The sequence below is a fragment of the Accipiter gentilis genome, chromosome 16 (assembly GCF_929443795.1).
Source record: "Accipiter gentilis chromosome 16, bAccGen1.1, whole genome shotgun sequence".
Lineage (NCBI taxonomy): Eukaryota > Metazoa > Chordata > Aves > Accipitriformes > Accipitridae > Astur > Astur gentilis.
Genome location: NC_064895.1, coordinates 8,608,860 through 8,630,307, shown reverse-complemented (window position 1 = coordinate 8,630,307; position 21,448 = coordinate 8,608,860). Strand labels below are relative to the sequence as shown.

General features: G+C 36.1%; 1 protein-coding gene across 10 annotated transcripts in view; it reads left to right on the top strand.

Annotated features, from left to right (window-relative positions):
• The window catches only part of FBXO25 (F-box protein 25), a 33,690-nt gene that overhangs the window by 10,946 nt on the left and 1,296 nt on the right, over positions 1–21,448 (top strand). For 6 of the 10 annotated variants that reach the window (XM_049818632.1, XM_049818625.1, XM_049818626.1 and 3 more), the window contains 8 exons: positions 503–612; positions 1,994–2,043; positions 5,069–5,161; positions 9,545–9,638; positions 10,360–10,544; positions 12,473–12,655; positions 14,637–14,780; positions 18,715–18,741. In XM_049818632.1, coding sequence (XP_049674589.1) covers positions 503–612; positions 1,994–2,043; positions 5,069–5,161; positions 9,545–9,638; positions 10,360–10,544; positions 12,473–12,655; positions 14,637–14,780; positions 18,715–18,741 — 886 coding nt within the window. The remainder of the gene's footprint in view (positions 1–502; positions 613–1,993; positions 2,044–5,068; positions 5,162–9,544; positions 9,639–10,359; positions 10,545–12,472; positions 12,656–14,636; positions 14,781–18,714; positions 18,742–21,448) is intronic. The other 4 variants (XM_049818634.1, XM_049818633.1, XM_049818631.1 and 1 more) reach the window with 3 other exon arrangements.

Here is a 21,448-nt window from a genome sequence, read left to right as displayed (position 1 = left end):
AGCTGAGCTAGCGTTTACTGATTAGAGCAATTAAAATAACAAAGCTTTTTTTACAGTGTTGTTTAGTCATCCTCCTTAATAGATGGTTCAAGCCTCAAAACTTTAACTGTATAAACTAGTAGCAATAGACTAATATAATTTGTTTTTTGCCACTCAATGCCCAAATACAGGTTATTTTTTAATAAATTAGTGTTCTTTGGTTTTACAGTGGTCAGCTGTTGCTGGTGCACTTTGAAGTTCAAACTGACATTGATAAATAGATTCATCTGGCAAGTTCAGATTACAAAATAGTAATGAATGGGAGGAGTTTTGTATACAGCTTTCTTGTCAAAGAATAATAATGGGGAAATAAAATAGTCCTACAGTTAAACTTAGAAACATCATTAAAAATATGTTTTGGGGTTTTTTTTCCAGCTGGCAGACTTTAATGCAGAGAATTATAAGCTGTATGCACCTTTAAATATTCAATCACTGCTGTTCTAATTAGATGTGTTTATTTCAGCATCATAACTGGTGATGATGAGGATGAAAAAATATTCAGTACTGAAGATTGTGAGTTTGCAGCCAAGAAAAGGAAAAAAGATCATTTTAGGAATAACACAGATTCACAATGTAAGACTGGGTTTTTTTCATTTATTTTAGAAGACTGTTGTAGGTTCAGCAAAATGTTATAATAGCCATTCATTTAGAAGGCTGATCTATAGATGAATATGAGTTATGTTTACTTCTGTATTGGCAACAAACTCTGGTGTCAGAAGTGATACATCTTAATTGAACTGTGGCATAGATCATCTAATGTGTGTGACTTTTTTTTTTTTTTTTTTTTTTCCATCCCCAAAGATCCAAAGGTAATTCACTGAAGAACAGTAATTCCTGAATAATGAATGTCTTCTGATACAAACCACTGTTTTGTTTTGTGGACTAGTTTTAGATTAAATTCTTCTGGATGCTTATGGAAGGTTCTGCTTACCAAAGCAGCTGTTTTATTTTTGCTTAATTCAAATTCTGATTAGTGATACAACTCCAGAATCAGTTCATAAATAAATCTATTTTGTCATAATACTTCTAGCTCTTGGTAAAGACTTTATCAGTCTATCAGTGAATTTCTTGAAGAAAAGTCCCTTTTTTTAAATTAAAAAATGAAAGCCATTTTGACAGTTCTCATTTTTAAAACGTCACCTGTACTTTGGACTGCAAATGTGTATGTCAGCAAATAAACTTATTGAAGTAGAAAATTTGGTAGAATAGGTAAAAAAGGTAAGTTGATTAGCAACTTTTTGGCGTTTCTAGTGCTTTGATATTGAAATGATCTCCATTGTTTGTATATTCCTAAAATTGTAAGAAATGGCCTTGCAGAAAGCTGCAAGTTTCCTTAGGCTTGTCTGAGCTTGAAGTATTTCAAAAGATTCAAGTGGCTATATGTAAGAGCATGCTTTCATTTGACAACATACTAGACTGCTGAAAGCTGAAGGTCTGCATAGTTGCCTTTATTAGTCTTGTATAATTGACTTCCCTGCAGTATTCTGCAACTACTTAAACCAAGTTGGATGTGGAGCAGGCACCTTTACAGAAGAAAATCGATTAGAAGGGTAGAGTGGTCAGGAACAAAAAGGTTGCTCATTTCTGTACTTTCCTGTGTTAAGTGCTAAGGAGCCTGTTGGATTGAAAAAGATCAGGGGTTTTGTAGGAGAAATTGACTGTTGGTACGCAGTTGACAAAAGTTGTGCTATATCTGCCAATTGTGTGCCAACTCTTGTGTTTGATTTATAAAATTATTTAGCTTTTTTCCTCTATTTTTTGGAAGTACATAACTTCTGAAAATTTGTAGTCAACCTTTTCAGCCTTTATAAACTTACTTCATTAAAACTGTTCTACCATCTATCCTATTTTATGAAGCATTTTATTGAGAGCGGTCTGTTTTGTTCAATTTCTTTCTAGAAGGCATTACCTGAAGTGGAAGCCTAAAAATGCTTATATTTTGATTTTATTTTAGGTTTTTATCGTGAAAAGTGGATTTATGTTCATAAAGAAAGCACCAGGGAAGTAAGTCCTGCATGCTGTGGGTCAATTCCTACAATATTTGTGCTTCTTAACTGACAAATAGTATATTAAAAAAACAATGCATTTGTGCTGTGTGGTCTTAGGGGTTATGTTCAACTCTCTCTTCATTGGCAACAGTACACCTGTACGTGGTGAGGCAAAGGCAGCTAGCAAAGTGACTTTACGTGTCTCATTGTGGTAGAGATGTGGGAACTTGCAAGGGTGGACAGACAGTTTTCCACTACTTTTCCAAGCCCATCTGTCTCTATCTGTACTGTGTGCCTTTGAACTAAAATTGAAAGTATTTGCAAAACCAGAGTGTAGTGTCTTCAAAGGAGGTGTCTGCAGGCAGCTACCTGGTATTTTGGAATCTTGGTGTAAATTTGAATATAAGTAAGTAAAACTTCAGTTTCAAACTTTACAAAGAGGACCTTTGTATTCCACAAAGTCCAGATTCTTTCAGTTTGGGATACAAACTGTATCATGCAACTGTGAAGAGCACATGAAAGATCTTGGAATGACCTCTTGGAAATTCAAGAGTTAAAATACATCCATCGTATGTACAGATAAAGTGTCTTGAAGTTTGAGTTTCTTTCATGTGTTGATTCCTGTGGTTTTCTGGGATGGGTGAAACTTGGAGACCTGTAAGGATGTCTGTCATCTACACAGTAACGCCAGCTAGGAGAGAGGGAAGGAGGTGAGTGTGATGACCCTAGCCATGCAAGCAAAAGTTGGCTTTGCATTTTAGAGCTGAGAGACCATAAAGAGCTCTGTACTGGGAAGAACATGGTGTTGTGGAGAGATCTTACATAGAGGAGACACTGGAGGACTTCACCTTGCAGGCCAAGGACCTGGAGGCTGCCCTTCTACACCTGAAGGGTATTACAAAGACTTTTGCTGGATTCATAGCCCTCTTTCCCAGTTTTATCTTCATCTGTGATAGATATAGTTACTTACATTGGTCTGCAAAAAGTCTCAAGCATGCTCTTTCCCTTTGTGCCATCTCAAATTTAGGGTAAGAAGGAAGGAGGGATGACAGGCTGTCACCAGTCATTATGGTGTTTTGAATGGTAAGGTTGTTAAGCTGAGTTTTCAAACTACCTTCAGGCCAAAACACAAATTGCCTAAAATCACTCATTGCTATCCTTTGTAACCTGTATCTTGAGATTATTCCCCCCACACACACACCCTGACTTGTGCAGGAGTTGGTGTACTAGTGATGTATGATTATTTGCTTGGATTTCTGGTTTTCTTGTCCATTCAGAGTGGACAAAATATTTTGGTGTACTAATTCGCTTATTCTTGTGACTGCTGTTGTCTTCCAGTAATGGACTATTCATCATTCCTGTTTAAAAAAAAAAAAATAGAAAAAACAAAACAGGGATGGTTAGAATTAATCAGTAATCTTTTTCAAATAATTCCTTGTATAAATTGAAAAGTTTAGAGTAAAAAGCTAGACATTAAGTAGCAGAATGAAAAAGTAGCAAGGAATAAGCATACTTGAACAAAAAAATTCAGAGCAACAGTTTAAGCTAATCTAAAACATAATTTACAGAGTCTCTAGTTGTCCTTACAAGTTGTAATCTTACTTGATTTCAAAATGGCTGTCTCGCAACTAGGAAGCTTTTTTCCAAACTAGATACTGAACTTGGGGGCAAAATGACGAGAGTAGGAATGTCTTGATAAGAAATATGTGAAACATGCTGTGGGAGAGCACTGAAAATAAAGAAACCAAAACAAGTGCAGGTATATAGCTGAAATAAAGTAGGAGATGCTCTTTGAGTAATTTTATCATGATGGTTCATTGGGAAAGATAGAGTTGAAGCTTCATAGAAATCTGCTTCCAACTGTTCAAGGAAATGTACCTCTCACGTTAATGTATTTAACCATGGCCTTTTGATAACAGCTTAGCCAGAGAAGAGCCACAAATATTTAAATTTCAACAAAAGTTCTGTTGCCTGTAAGTGTTAATTCACTGCTATTAGCCAACCAAATTGTGCATCTTGTGAAGTGTGCAGTGTGCTTGGATCTCAGGTACCTAACTGGATCAGCAAGCAGTACAATCCTGAATTCAGTCATTAACCAATAGGCAGTAATTGCTACCACTCTGCAGTGAATAGTTAACTGTTTCGTGTCCCAGTGGGGTACATCCAGGGTAAGGTTTCATTGGGTTGCAGAAAGGAACGTTAAGTTGTACTGCCATCTTTTCACCATCACATAAATCACTGAGGAAGTCTGTCTAGGAATGAACTTCAAATAATTAATCCCCCTCTGTCCCTGGGCTGACAAGCCATACCAGTTGCAGGGTTTTTCTGGCCTCATTATATTTGCTCCAAGGCTCCTGTGTGGCTTTGTGGCTCTAAATTTACTCAGCTTACGTGATCCCATGTCATTTCGGGCTGCTACTACCACCTTAAGTAGTTCACAACAGCCTCTGAAACTTCCATTTTTTACCTTAAGACACCTGTGCAGAAGTACCAAAAGAAAATGCAATTGCTCTTGCTCTTGGTATCTAAGAAAAATTGTGCCTAAACTTCTAGCACCCAGAAAACAAATTCTGTATGTTGAGACCATTTTTCTTCTAGTCCCAGGAGCAAGTAGCTCTGTTCTTACCCTCAAATATGAACATAAACTCAGTTAATGCTTATGCTTGTAAGCTGAGACTGCCGTACAAACAAGCTCTGCCTTGTGCTGAGGCAAATGGGGAGTGTGATAGCCAGGAGTGCCAGCATTGTGGCCATGCAATAGCAGAGTAGAATCCCAGGACACTCAAATACCAGTGATTACAGATTGTATGATTAGTATGAATTTAAAGGCTTTCCTGTCAAGTATTATTTCCTACATACTTGTTAGTTCCAAATAGCATATCTGGTTTCATTTGTTAAAAGAAATCAAATAAATCTTCAGTCCAGATACATTATATTTCCAGGGAGCATGGTATACATAAGCATCCGTTGAATGGCAGAATATTTTCCTCAATTTTATCTTTGTTTCTTTCCATTTAAAGTGTGTTTATTCTTCTTCTCAGAGACATGGCTATTGCACTTTGGGAGAAGCTTTTAACCGCTTAGACTTTTCAAGTGCAATTCAGGACATCAGAAGGTTCAATTACGTAGTCAAAGTAAGCTCTTTATTTTTATATGCATATTTTAAAAATACATTTCTTGATATGTCTGTGTGTACAAAAGAAATCATTTTGCCCTGAACAGCTGATGATTTGTGACCGTATAAATATCCTGTTCATATGTAACTTATACTGCATGTAGCAACTTTAAACTGAGTAATTTTCCTTGGTGAAAACTCATTACGTTGCTCTATGAAAGCTTGAGGAGGATGGTGATGGCCAGTATTTACAGGGAAACACTGATGGTAGTTTCAGTTGTTGTTCATCAGTCTGGGTAGTGAACTCTCTTTAAAGGCAAAATAATTCCTATACAACCAAAAATAGCAAAGTGTAATACATCTTAAATATAATTTACTACATTTTAAATATGCTTAAAATAGCAATTTCCAGAAGAATATTTGATGTGTAATTATTCTGCAGTTTCTGTTTCTTCTGCAGCTTCTTAACAGTCCTGTGATTCATTGCACGCTTTTTTCTAGCACAACATATATATATGCTTTTACCTTTGTTAACATACCTGAAAACTTGAGACCGCAGCTTCTTCAGTCTTCCTTTTTTTTTTGTCTTCCAGAAATTAGTTTTATTGCAAGTTGTTGTCTTTTACAAATAACGTAGTGAATGAAGTTTATAGAAACAGTTATGATATACTAATCTCATGATTCCTTGGAAAGTCCCTTTCTCACTATGTTAGCTTCCCTGGGTCACGTCTAGTCTTAAGTTGAGAATTGAGTGCATGGAACTTGTAAGTTCTGGACAATGGTACTATCTGCCTGTTTTCCAAAACTATGTAACTTTTACTTTAGGGAGCCACATAACGTTATGCCTTAATTTCTCAATGCATAACCAGCTGCCTAATTGGAAATACCTGTTCTGGCAGGTATTGATCTTTCTCTAGCCCTAAGTTGTTGGGGTTTTTTTTGTCATCTAACTTGAGATAGTAAAGTGCTTGTCCCAACTCCTAGAGAAGCTCAAAATGTGAGACATATCAGGAGTGGAGTTCAGTTCAGTGGTGAGGCTGTTCACAAATAATGTAGTTGGAATGCATCCAGAACTCAAAGTCACAAATCAAATTAAATAAACATACCAGGAGAACACCCTTACCACTAGGCCGTGGAGTATTTGGAGAGAAAACACATTCTACCCATCCTTGGGAAGCTGAGAGAGCGTATTATACTTCCAGAAAAACAAGATATGCGGGACCAAAGGAAACAAAGCAAAAAGGATTTTCTTCAAGGCAAGTGGTTAGGGTACTTCCCTGTTTTATTCCCTTTGTAGATTTCTTTGTATATATATGCATTGTGGTTTAGAACATTGCTTTTTAATGCTGTTTTGAGGGCAGAAACAAGAACCTTGATCTTTCCCAAGACTTTTCAGCCTCAAACAGTAGGAAGAAAAAAAAGCATCTAAAAAAAGGTGATTTGTGTTATAAATGGTGTCAACCTTGAGTGCCTCACTTGAATGGTGAGCAGGCAGAATGAATCCAGAACGAGAATTTTACATGTTTTATAGATGCTGCAGTGCCTAAGCTGGGTTGCTCAAAACAGTTGATCGGAACAAAGTGCAAAGTCTAAGATAAGCACATTGACCAGTTTCTCTTCTGTTTGCCAAAGAAAATAAAATGGCTGGTTTAGTTAGCCAGGCTTAAGATTGTTGAGAAAGGAGCAATACTTTAAAATTCAGAAATTTGGCTTTGTGATCCAAACTGTTACTATAGTAATGGTAGACCCTAAGAAATTAGGGGGGATTTAGAATAGGAAGCACACTTCTAAAATCCTTTTAATGTTTTAGAATTTATTTGAAATTTTTAAAATTTTAGAATTGTTTTACAGTTACAAAAATTATATCTTTGCATCAGCTCCTCTGAGGTGATGGAGGCAAGCTGACTTTTATCAACAGGTGCAGAAACTGTACATCTAAGACCTTAAAAGTTACTGAGCTGCTAATAAACATGATCAATATGAATGACAGCTGCTGCTCATTCTGTAGCAGTAGAACTTGCTGACTTGAGAAACATTTGTGGTGGTGTATCTAACAAATTAAAACATCTGTGTGGATGTCAGTAATATGTGAAGTTGCAACAAGTTTTTTTAAAAGGATGTTTAATCTGCTCTATCAGGTTTTAACCCAGTCTGCAACTGAGACTTAAGAAGCAGGTCATCCCATACTTATCTGCTTTATACAAGTTCTCATTTACTTCCCTGAAGTTTCTAATGGTGGAGATGTTTCATGTACATCTCATTTAATGCAGTGCAGCAGTTCCTATATCTTCTTCTCTAAGAATTATTCTTAGTTATGCATGAATACAATGATGATTACTTTTATATGTGTTGTTCTGCTTCTTGCATTTAAAGATAGCAAGATATAAATCAAGAACACTTCTTTTTAAATACCAAGCCCTAGTAGATAGCTCTTCTTTGATCCCAGACCACCAAGATGATCCATTTTGATTCTCTAACTAACTAAAAACCACTCAATAATTATTAAAATTTAATATAGATGTCTGCCCAGGACCCTTTTAGGGTGGGCAGTTGGGGGAGGTGCTGTTTTCCTGTACTTGTTTGTGCTGTAGTATAATGATCATTTCTTAGCTGTTAAACATCTGATACATTGAGTTTGATATGGATGGTCTTTTTTTTTTCTTTTTTTCAAAATGTTTCTATTTGAATAAACGATTGATCCATTCAAAGTTATAATCTCTAGTAGACAACATAAGCCATGGCTATGCATGTATTGGTAAGACTGAACTCATGCGTCAGATTCTTGTACTCATGCACCTGCTAAAACTGCCTTAATCCTTGCATATTAACCCTCACTGAAATGGGAGTCTTCATTAAAATCAGCCAGGTGAAATCTTTTTTCTTTGATCTCTAGTCTGAGTGACATAACTGAATTTTTTTTAAATTAATCAAGAGAAATGTACATACTTGCTTGAATTGGCAAACTGCCAGAGACCTCTAGGTGTGCTCTAAATTATTAATCAAACTAAAAGGCTTTGAAAACGCCAGGAAAGAGGTCCTGATATCTAGTCTCAAAAACTCTATAAATAGATTTCTTGTATTTAAATACATCAGGAGAATTATTTCCTCCTTTCATAGCACATGTTTTTTTCAGGGATCATGCAGAGAAGCCAGAAGGAACATTATTAGGGAGAGAACAGGTGTATTTTCTCTTCCTCCAAAGGAAAATGAATGTTGAGTGTAGTGTCAAATCAGTCTTAGAAATGAAGATACAAAATAAATTTTGGCAGGCTTAGTCTTTGTTCACCCTTTGTGTCAATAGTTGATGCTGTCCTACAAAGCACAGCTCTGCAGGTTAGTCTTTCGAGCACTCTGTAGGGCATGCTGGTTTCTGCTCCCTGGTTTCCCTTTCCGATGTCTTGAGAACACTTGTTCAGAACTCAGCATTATGAATCACAATAGAAGTGTGGCACAAAGTTTTACAAAACATTGCAATGCTGTCATAACATCAACGTCTCTCTTTTAGTATGAAATATAAGACCATTTTTTGTTGAAGACATGGTGGGCCTTATCAGCTACAAAACTGAATCTAAAATGTAAAAGCAAAGGTGTCAGAATGGAGCAAGGGCTGCCTCTAATAGCTATAGCTTGGCATTCATGTGCAGCAAGAACTTCAGTTATTCTGGTTACTTTCCCCTAGACTATTCCTACTGTTCTCACCACTCTTCTGTTCACAGTGGTTCCACAGAGAAACGTGTGGAGAGCTAGGAGATCCTTACTATGTAGTTAAGGGAAAGTTACTAATATAGTATGTATACTACTCATTATTAGATTATGCTGGTTTCTTCTACCAGGGTCCTGAAGGTGGGAGTAACACAGAATTTTTTTCCTCAGTTTAAGTAAATACTGCATTTTCTCTCCATCAGCAGAAAGTAGTGCACTAAGTCTGTCACACACCTTGGTTTGACCAGTATGATACTTTCACTCAGAAATTGGAAGTCTGGTAGTTGGTATCAGTTCAGAGTGATGCTCCTGGCTGCCAAATCTGTCAGGGCATTCAGGACCCAGCCACATCAAAGACCATATTCCTATTTGTGAGCCTCCAAAACAGACTCCCTCCATTGTTTTGTTACAGCTTATGAAGACCATTATGTCATGTGCTCTATCACAGAGATAAACACTTGTATTTGTAGAGTATTTTGAAAATGTACATTGCTTCATGAGTTGTTCATGGGATGCCAGCGGGAATGCCTAAAGCATTCCGTGTTTGCCTTGTTTCATTTTCTGAACTCTCTAGTTATGTTTTCATGAAGTATGGTTGCAGTGCTCTAGGCTGTTGTAGGTGAACGTATGTACTGAAAGTGTGTATTTGAAACCATCCTTTACTTCTGTCGTTCTTCTGAGTTTTAATTCTTTGTCCTAGCTTCTGCAGTTAATTGCAAAATCCCAGTTAACTTCACTGAGCGGTGCAGCACAGAAGAACTACTTTAACATTTTGGACAAAATTGTGCGGAAGGGTAAGACCTAAGATTTTATATTCTGCTCGTTCAGATTCAATTGCTCTGACTAAGCATCAGTTGATTGTGGGGTTTTTTTGTTAGCTTTATTACCATTTTTACATTGTAAGGCAAAGCAATAGCATATTTAATTAGTGAAAAGTTTCATACTTCCCATCCCACAGTTGCAATAAGTTGTTTTCTCTTGATTATTGAATCAAGTTTGTTGAAACAGATTGGTGAAGTTAAATGACAATTAGATTCTATTCAGAAACTATTGGTTACTATTAAATTATAGTCTTTATGAAATGTGAAAGCTTTTAGATTAGTAACGTTTGGTTTTCTGTTTGCATGATGTACTGAAATTTAAAGTACATAACTGTTTTTCTTCATTGTTTATTTCAAAAAAAGCTTTTAAATAATATTGAAAAAAATTTTCTGGTAACCAGACTAAATGGAGATGTAATACTATCAGCTTTCAACAGAATAAATTGGATTTATAACTAGTTGTTCAGCATTAAGTTTATTAAATGCATACATGAAATGTTACATCAAATTTGCCTGTGATACTGTTAATTATTGATCTTGCACTTAAGGAGCAGCATTAATAAATGTCATGGTGGGATTTGTACACAGTTCAGTTGTAATTAGTTCATCTAAAGTGTTGATTAGCTTGAGCTAACTGCATTAGCTTGGTTAACCGAGTTAACCAAAATTCTGTTTGGTTTGTTTTGTTTTCCAGTCATGGAAGACCAATATAATCCACGATTAATCAAAGATCTTCTACAGGATCTGAGTTCTACTCTCTGTATACTGATTAGGGGAGTAGGAAAATCTGTGTTGGTAGGGAACATCAATATTTGGATTTGCCGATTGGAAACTATCCTTCTGTGGCAACAACAACTAAAAAACCTTCAGATGAACAAGGTATATTATTAAATCATGCTAAAAAAGTAATTGAGGGAGGGAAATTATATTGAATGTTGGTTTACAATTTGTAAGTGAACAAAGTTTCAAATACATCTTAAACAGTTTTACTTGTTTGTTTTTTTGGTGTTTTTTTTAGAGAAGTAATATGAAAATAATGAAATGGAATCAACTTAATTTTCTAATGTTTCAATAGCTCTTTTCTAATGAGGACTGCTACAGTGCCTGTACTGTTGGTTTGTGGTAGAGATGAATAGATGTAATAGTTTTATTCACCCAAATAAATTTCAGAATTTTGTCTCTACATTGCCAGATAGAGATGGAAAAAATACCAATTTTTAATTCAAAAGTAAATCTTCTACTACTGAAGAAATAAAAATCTAAAAGGAATCTCAGAGGTGGGTCAAGAAAACAGAAATAAAACATTCAAGTAGCAATTTTACAGCTTTATTCATTAGCACAGTTGCTTTTTGCAAAAAAAGGATAATGACTTCAGCATCTGGATTCTGATCACGTGACTTTGTTCAAAGCATGTGGTATGCACTGTTCCAGGTTTTTATAGTGGAAACTTCTGATGATAAGCAGGCAGTCTTTTTAACCTGTCTGGGTTACTCCTGGAGGAAGAAATGCTGAAAGATATTGCTCAAAGTCAAGTCATACAGCTGTTTCATCTGTTGGCTTTCAGCCAAGAAATGTTGAAATTGTCCTTATTGTGTGTGCTGGGTATCTGAAAAAAACAGAAAGGAGAAATGGGGAACCCAATCTCAGAAGTTTTCATATGCCAAGCAACCACAGCATAGACAGTTTTGAGACACTGCAGTTGCTGTGTTTGTTTATTTCCAGTGTCCCACTTCCCATATGAGCTGTTATATGTTAGTTGAAATAACCAATGAGAAATTTTGCATCTGTAATGCTCACGTTCCTGAACAGAATGATAGTCCCAGAGATGTTTATAATAGATAATACTATGGAAAGTCTAGTCTATAAGCGAGATGAATGGTTACAAAATAAACTGACATAAATGAGAGCCTGCTGGAGTACAGCTGCTGTGCTGCCAGTGCCTTATGACTGGGCAGCTCTACTAGTTGGGGCCAGCAGCTGCCCACACTCCGTCCCTCGCCAGCTGGGACACTGCCTCCAGCCCTGTAGTGTCAGGCTTTGTGCCACCTGGCAGCATAGGCTCCAGATTCAGTCATGTACAAGTTGTGCTGTAGGTTACCCTGTTAAAGAGAAAGTTCAGCAGGGGTGTATACTCTCAATGAAAACTTTTTCAATGCTCTGATCTGTCACCCCCTGCAGAATTCCTCATTTATGTATGACAGGAACTATCTCCAGACTTCAGAAATGAACCTATTCTCTTCTGCCTCTGACTTCCATAATGTTTGCATTCTGTCTTTTTGCTCTTCAGTCCTATATTCTGTACTCTAGTTGTCATAAGGCAAATTGACATGTGCTCTGTTTCTTAATAAAAATTGAGAAACTGTAGTTATCTTACAAATTATGAATAAATGGTTCATACCTTTGTTATAGTTAGGGCTTTAGCACACTTCTCTGAAAGGTGGAACTGAATATATTGTAGTTTTCAAGACCGTATACTCTTGAATTATTTTATGAGAACAGAGGTGTTTTAAAATTATTTGAAATTTAAATAATTTAGGATATGTTTATTTTAGCAGTAGGAAAGCTATAAGTTATAAAGCTACAGTCTGTAGCTCCTTCTGTACCTGTAGTCATTTTAAGTTTTCAACAACAGCAGTTAGAGAATAACAGTAGCCAAGTAGTCAAAGTATCACAGAATTAACATAGATATTACTCAATGGTTTTGTACAAACTAAACTGAGACCTGGGATACCTCTAAAGTAAGAATCTTATTTGTACCTTACACTGTCAAGTTTTTGTGGTTAAAAGTCTTCAACTCTTATTTCCAGCAAGTCAACAATGGTCTTACGCTTAGCGATCTCCCTCTCCATATGCTGAATAACATCTTATATAGGTTCTCTGATGGCTGGGACATTATTACTCTGGGTCAAGTGACCCCAACTTTATACATGCTCAGTGAAGACAGACAGTTGTGGAAAAAACTCTGCCAGTACCATTTTGCAGAAAAGCAGGTAATAAACTCTATCATTTGCATAAATGTGGCCTTCATCTTTGCGATATGTTATACTAATAATGAAGTGTGAACTCGCCCTTTCTGAGATAAAAATATGACAGTGTGCAGTAGTAGTGAAAATGTGGTCTTCTGGGGGGCTTGGTTCATACTAAAAATTGTATTCAGTTTCTAGTTTTAATACCTAAAGTAGAACTTGTTTTACTAACCAAGGTAGGCAGACAGATTGCTCAAACTTTTAGACTACGTGAACAGTCTAGTGAAGCCAAAATTGGATTTTTGCAAAAGCAATAGAACAAATGCTTGAGATTTTGAAATTAAGAACAAAAAGAGAAATGGTACTCTTCTGTCATTTCCTCACAAAAAGCATCAGAGTAATCTAGGAATGCCTCCAGAACTGTCTCCATTTTCTGACAGTAATATATGCTGGGACAAAATCAGACTAGGTGAACATAAAGCTATGCAAATAGAAGTTACCTCATCAGAGCTGGAGGAAGAAATTAAAAAACCTAGTACATTCCAGACTGGAGGAAGTAAGAATATGCATTCTTAAATCTGACAGGTTGAAGTGGTACCATTTGGTCAGTGACTGCCAGATTAAGTATTATTGTAACAGAAAAGGTAGAAGTGAAACTCAATTAACTAATGTGCGGTTGACCCAAATAAGAATTTTGGTGAGATGAAAGGCTTTAGAATTAACTTCATGGAGTATATAGACAGACATAAGGCAGACTGCAGACCCCTCCTCCAGAAGCAGCTCAGAAGAATGCAAGGTAAAGTTACAAGGATAAGAAGTTTAATCTTAATGTAGCAGTTGAGTGGATTTTGAGGCTAGATGAGGTAAGCTTTATTGAATGGTGACAAAACTGGTTGGAGAGGAAGCTGTAATACTAAGTTAATGCTGGGAGAAAGATTGCTTAACCATTTCAGTAGAATCAGCTAGCCCTGTGCCTTATAAAGGATACTTGTACACAGTGTTTCCAATGCATTCCTAAATGATCATTTCAATTTCTTATTAGGTTATTAATGATAGAAATCTAATTATTTTACTTATTTTCCAATATAAAATTCTGCTTTTTCTGTTTAAAAGTGTACTACCTTAATAAACTACTGAATCATGTTAGGTTGTTTTTCCTGTCCTCTGCAGTATATTTGTTGAACCATTGAAACAACCACAAAAACATACTTGATATCTGAAGAGCACTTTTGGAAAAAACTGAGAACTCTACACAGGGAAGCTATTATGAAATGAAGCAAAGTGTAGTTGAAATCAGAAAGGCAGTGCTAGTCTCCCCATCTAGGAGCTGTCTTCTGAATGAAGAATGCCCTTAATGTATTAGCATTAATCCACACTGAGTGGAACAAAAGCCTTTTACAAATACATACTTAATAAACCTTGGCTGTGTTTAAAATTGGAGAGAAATAGCCATCATGCATCAGCTAATCTTCACATGGAGATTATGTCCTCAAGAAGTACATCAATCACTGATTACTTCTATCCTTTAGAAAGTTCATATGTAAATGATCATGTATATACTTGTAAAAAGAAAGAAAAAGTATTATTTAAATCTGTAGTTACTGCATTAACAGAAAACCAATTTGTAACGCACAGTTATTTTTTTAATCTCATTCCTGAGTGTTTTATTTTAAAGTATAAAATTAATTACTTAGGGCTTTAAAGATTGTTTTTGTTATATGGTTCTTGACTATAATTAGAATAATTTCAAGACAGTAGTTAGATCAGCTCTGCATGGCCTACTTTTTCTTGGCAAATATGCACCCTCCTATTTTTAATGTCTTACCTTCCATTTGTTTTGTGGATAGATCTCTCTCACTGCTTTGCAGATATATGATGTCAGATATTGATTTCAAAGAATTCCAGTTACAAAACTTCAGTTTAACTACCTTTTTTTTTTTTCCAGTCCTTTACCTGATTTGACTACTTTAGCAATTTTAAAGAAAGCTATTAATTTTATGTCCAGTTTTGTAGGCATTTGATTCCATCAGAGAAAGGTCACATTGACTGGAAGCTGATGTACTTTGCACTTCAGAAATATTACCCAATAAAGGAACAGTATGGGGACACCTTGCACTTCTGTCGACACTGTAGTATTCTGTTTTGGAAGGTAAGAGCTTTGAAGTAGATCATCAGAAATAGGTTCAAACAGTTACCGGTAATCTGAAAGGGAAGAAATATTAAGATCATCTTGTCAGATTTCTTATGTGAAATGTGATTGGACAACTAATATCTAACTTTCAAATAATACATAAAACTTCATATAAAATCAGTATTAAATTCCAAAGTTGTTCTTTATCTAGCATTCTTATCTCTTGATACCCAATAACCTCAATACTTAGAATTGCAAGGAAAAGTGCAATGTGGAAAGAGTTGTACTCTGTATCTTCTGTCTATTTAATCTTATGTGAAGTTGTTAGGAACTTGTATGAAGTTAGCCATTTTATGACATCCTTTTTCTAATCGTGGCATGGCAACCAATACATCTCTGATGAGAACTTGCTACTGTAGTATTTCTACCACATTGGTGTAAAACTCTGTATTTTTATAGTCTTGCTTCTGTCCCCTATGAAGCTTGGAGGAATGTTTGAAGCTTCAATCAAAATGCACTTTATGTTGATGTTTCCCATGAAGCATATTCTGTCTTACAGGATGATTTTAATTTCTGTAGGGCATTTTCATGTTTAACTTGTGTGTGAACACATAGTCCTGCTTTTACTTTGTGTTGCATTATAACCTGGCCTTCTAGTTAGTGAGATATCCTTAATTTTGCAGCTCAAAGACCAGATATGGGTAGTGCTAAGTAGACAGCAAAGAGCAAGAAATGTTTGAGAAATCTTGGAAAAATATTCTAATTCACAGAAATGAGTAGTTCCTCTTGTGTCGTCTTTCTGTGAATTTAAGAGGAGTTGTGTGTCAGTGTGAGGCTTTTTTGTTTTCCATAGAAGAAAACTAGGCTGTTTAACAGGATAAGCTAGCTTTCATAGAAGCAGCATGTTACTGAATGGTGCTATCTTAAAGTTGAGTATTCTTGATATCACAGGAGCCCTTCCAGGTACTAGTATGTTTTGCTAAATTAATAGTAGGAAAGCAGGTAGTCAGAATTGGCTTCTGCTGTGAAAAGCCTGGGCACTTGCTGAAGAACCTGTGTCAAGAATGACTAAGAACTGTTCATTACAGTGGAATAAGTCTTCATCATGTTGCCTAGTATGTAGGGTAAAGTTGTTTGGGTTTTTTTCTTTGAAAGCAGAAATTTTAAAGGTAAGCACGCAGCATGCATGCAGGTGGGCATTTTTGGTATTGGATTTGTTTGGATTGTCTGACTTTGCTGTGTAAAGGGTTAATGCTTTCTATAGTAAATTTCTCTCATTCTGATCTTGGTATAATTCAAAGTATAGCACATGAATATTAGGAATGACTAAAATGTGTTTGGAATTAAATGTTTAACTCCAGAGATCATGCGCAGTAAGAGGCAGTGAACCTGTGCAGGCAGATGTCTTGTTACCTTGACTACTCCAATCTACTACTGGAATAATAGCACTCATTTTGTGGTTTTGTATTTTTACTGAAACACAACACAGTAAGTTCTATAGGTGCTTTGTTTGGATTGACAAGCAGTCCCTACTAGATCACCATTCCAGTGCTGACTGCCTTATCCCTTTTCAGTCGCAGTCATTAGACTGCATCTGGGATACTGCACTGAGCTGGGGGTCCCCAATACAAAAAAGATACTGATAAACTGGATGGAGTTCAGGTGAGGGTCAGATAGTCAGGGAGGCTCAGGGACTTGCCCTGTGAGGAGAGGCTGGAGAAGACTGCTTCGGAGGAACCTAAGAGCCTGTCATGAGGACAGCCAAGCAAGGGAATGGTTTGACCATAAAGGTTGGGCAGTTTCCATCATTGGATGTTTTCAAGACCTGACTAGATAAAGCTCAGAGAAGCCTGGTCTGATCTTAAGAGTTTACCCTGCTTTGAGCAGAAGGCTGGATTAGAGACCTCCTTAGGCACCTCTCAACCTGATTATTCTGTAAGCCTGCATTGCAGTTTTCCTTCTCTAGGTCTTGGAATCAAAATAAATGTTTGATCAGGCTGAAATAGGTTGTTCAGTGAATTGATTTCTGCACAACTGGCACCCGTATCAGCAGGGACACTAAGAGGTTAATCATTGGTCTGAAAAAACAGTCCTTCTGTTCACAGGGCAATGTGAGTAAAGTAGTGCTAGTGACTCTGAGTTATATGGGAGGAAAAATAGCTCTGCTTTTTCAGGCACTTGTATCTATATCCTTTCCCAAGCTTTCTAAAGAAAAATGAGAAGCAAAGCAGGGGGCTGTGGGACAGGAGGTACTTTATTAGTTCTAGAAAAATTCTGTGCTAGGTGAGAATATTTCTTAATCAGAAAGAACTGTTATCAGGCTTTGACAATTCATTCAAGCTTCAGTATCATACTTGATTAGACAGATTATTAAATTAAATACGTATATGAGTGGTTGACATATAATTGTATCTATAATGTATAGATTTTTGTTCTCAACTGAAGCTTTTACTCTGCGTAATTCCATTGGGCATATAAGAAAAAAAACCCACAAAACAAACAAAAAAAAACCCAAACAAAAAAACAAACAAACAAAAAAAAAAACACCCACCAAAACGAAACTTTAAAATAGAAATCACAGTTACTTACAGAGAAAAGTAGCAAGTGTTTGAATCTTGAAACAAATGGAAGCAGTGGATTCTTCAGACAGTTTATAATATGTAAAAATTTAGTTTCTTCTTTTAATAGTACACTTCAAAAATTGGGCAGCTTTTGCTTTCAAAGGCATTCAGAAGAACTTTAGGAAGTGAGCTGAACACTTCTTGGTATTGCACCTTTTTTTTTTTTTTTTTTTCCTCATTCAAGAACAAAGCAAAACATTGGAATAGTTGCAGAGGAAAAAGTACTTAAGTGATCAGGGCATGAAGAAGACTAGCAGAGGTTAATTTAACTTAGCTGTGTTAAAGGTAAAAAGGAATGTGACTACTCTCCATAAATTCTTCTGAGAGATGGAGAAGGGATGAATAAACATGAGACTACTTAGGGAAATTATATAAGCTAAGGGGTAGATTACCTTTAAAAGTCCATTCTAACCCAAACCATTCTATGATTCTGTGAATTTTCATCAGTTCATGAAATTGATAATATAATGTAATTGTGAGAGGGCTGTAGACAGGAAATTCTTTCAGTCCTGCATTTGGTGTGCTTTTAAAGAAAGCCTTGTAAAAGAAGGGACTGGTGGCTACTGAATGAATTGGCAAACAGCTGAACTAAGGAAAGTTTGCACTTTACAGTGTGCTATTTTAATGTTGCTTTTAACAAGTCTTTAAGAGCTTTTCAGGAAGCAGCATTTGTATTCCTGTATTTGTTTAAAACCTGTGACCATAGTAATATTAAATATAATAAGTAGTAGACTCCTAAATTCATTGTAGGAGGTACAGTGATATAATAGAAGGTCTTGTACTCTTCTGTGTTAAAGGAGGGAATGATTATAAGAAACTCTTCAATATTGAATTACTGTCTTTCAGAAGTGACTTGGTAAAGGATTTGTCCATGATGAGAGTGAGAAAAATACATAATTTCAGTAGTGTGAAAGTCATGGCAAACTAATTATTGACTGATGCCTCTATGAATGCTTTTTGTGTGTACTATTTCTTCTGTTCCACTAGGTATCATTGCAATTGTGAGCAGTTCTTTTATTTTCATAGCTTACTCAGTAGTACATTTCAGTTATCCCAGAGATGGCCACAGAAGCTGAAATACCTTTTCTTCTTTCAGTATCCAGGCCATATGTAAAATAGTGTAATTGTTTTGCATAAGTGATATGCTTCACACTTGGTTTTAGTCTTCTTGGGGCTTGTGCTGGTTTTAGTTCTCCAGCTGCTTGTGATCTGCCACAAGAACAAAAGACTGTTTTTCTAAATGGCATATGAACCTTAGCTTCAATAAACCTTAACTCTGCTTCTTTTACTTTACGGCTCTTCTTCCTGCTTCCTTCTTCACGATTTCAAAGGACTACCACCTTGCTTTGTTACTCAAGGTATTTCCTGTGTGTCTCATCTGTTTTTATTGCTGACTGTTCTGTAACGTCAAAGTGAATAATGTGTTCATTTCTAATTGTTTGATACTCTCTGTTTTGATTTTGTTTCCCCATATCAACTTAGCAGCAGGAATACTTTGTTTCTTGTTTCCCTATTAGATAAGGTAATCGTGACTTTCCATCTCAGTTTTTTGTCAGATTTGTTTTTTATTATTGCCGTATTCCCTGTTAATGTCATTTAAACTAGGGACCATAATTCAACTTATAATAAACCTAGGTGCATGGTGTCAGTGAGATCAGCCAGATTTTGCTAAGAAATAGGTTTCTCTGCACTCCCTGATGTATTTAATTCGTACTTAAATCTGAAGAGAGAACCTCAGATAACTTTCTTTAATGCAAAGGTACTAAAACTGATTTTACTCCACTTAGAATGCTGTAGTCATACATAAGTTTCCGAAAGAGTATCTCTGAAAAGAAATTCCCAAAACAGGCTGCATGTGACTTGAGAGAGTGGGGAGAAGCAATTGTAAAGTTGCTTTCCGAATGAAGAAATGGTGGAAATAATTATACAGAAAAGGACTGTAGCTCCAGAGTTGTTATGGGAGCTTCTTAATGTCCAGCTATGATAAAATTTGAGGAGGAAAACAACTACATTTGCCAGTAAACACTTGTCCTGGTGAATTCTCTTGTTAATTTAAAAGACTAGTTTAGCTTTTAAGTAGATACACTGACAATCAATATGAATTGAAAACTATTTATTAACTGTTATTTCAAGGGAAATACATTTTTCTTAGAAGGAAGAATACTTGTAATTACAGGAAAGCTATGATTCTTGTTTTTAGTCCTCATCACTTTTTTCCACTGTAACATTGCTGTTTCTGTTGGTTTTAATAACTAAAAACCCCAAGAACTGATCTTACTGAGATTTTTATTGGACCTGACTGAGCAGAGCTTTCAAAAGCGTTTTTATGATGATGTGCAGAGCAAAACAGATAGCATGTTACAAATTCTGTCTTAAAATATTTAGGAGTATAAATAGGAACTAAAAGGGGCAAACCATAGCTTCTTTCCCAGAATCCTAATTCTGGTGGTGTTTTTTCCTGGAAAGTAATGACATGACATTGACATGGCAATGGGTAGAGAAGATGATAGTTCATTAGCAACTACTTTTGAGAGTGTTTTCTGCTGTGGTGTCTCTCTTCCTTGCACATGTCATCTCAAGATGAAGGTGTTAGGTTTAACACTTCTGGTCTTAGTCTTCTGTTCTTTCTCATCTGCAACGTCCCCAAATAGGGAGTTTTACCTGGGATCTAATCTATTTGTCTGTTCTCTCTTTTTGTTTTTCCCCTATGTCATGAATGTAACAACTGGTTCTCAGGTGATGTTAAAGCAATCATTAAAAAAATGGGAGGATGAGGTGGTGATACCACATGATATTTTAATGTAGTCATCTATAGACTTAATGGAAAAATACAGATAATGTATCTATAGAGTAACTATTTTAATTGGAAAAGCTGAGTAGTATTTAGAATGTGTTTCACCTAGTGCAATTTGGTGTTGCAAAGACTTTGGATGGAAATGTGGCATCTTTGACAACACTTTCCTTATGTAAGCTTCCAAGTGAGAAAAAAATTTCACTTACAGATTCTTTCCTTCTATTAACTGAATTGCATGTAACTTCATCTCCTATGGAAATGAAAGAAATGAAGACTGCAGTGGTCTGTGATCTCTTTACCATATATTTACTCTAGTTTTCTTGCCCCACATGTTGAATTAATCAACACTGGTGGAAAAGGGAGAGGAACCCCTTAAAACCTGGGGAGGACAGTTTCTGAGCCTTACAGCATTATTGATCAAGGTGTTTAACCTCACCATTGAACTATCTGGGACCTTCTTCTCATTACACCTCTAGCATTTCCTTCCTTTGTAAGATTCTAATAAGGTGCAAAACTGAACTTCTAATTTGAATCTTAAATAATCAGACAGTTGTGCTGAGTCCAGGTTTCTGTAATATTAAAGAAAGCACTGCAGGCTTAGTGAATTTGCAATGACAAAGCCTTTCCATCCTGTCCATCTTCTATATTCCTAACTTGCCTGGGTGCTAACTTTTGTTTTAAGGCAATGCTTTCAGGAGGGGAGAAGGAAGGAGTGAAAGAGGAGAAAAAGATATTGGGGGGGGGAAGAAAAGCAAGGTAGAAAAACTTTTATGACTGGGACTTCAAACATGCTGTTCTGGTTTTTTGGAAAGGGTCTCCTCCCCTTCACTTTGAAAGCAAGGAGCTCTTTTTCCCCCTTGAAGTAGTAGTTGATTTCAGATTTTCATTAAACAGATAATTTATGTTCAACAAAGCAGTTGCCTTTTTTTAACTACACTTATGAAAAAATAATGGATAAGAGATATGAAACTTTTTTCAAGCGCTCTGACTTGGGTCTCTTTCTGGTAGGAGGAGAAAGGGGTTTTTTTCTGAAATTGAAACTACCCTGCACTACCACAGTCAAACTGGCAAGGCCTATTTTCTTCACAACTTAGTCTAAAACAGTTAAAGAAAAATATGGTGAATTTTTAGAGCAAGTTCTTATCAGTTTGTTTACAGTGGAAGTAGTTGCATGTGCCTATATATGATTTTTTGCACTTTTTTTAATTGGGAGTAGAACTAGATTGTAGGTATGAGAAGACAACTTACTTTTTTTTTCTCCTTCATTTTGC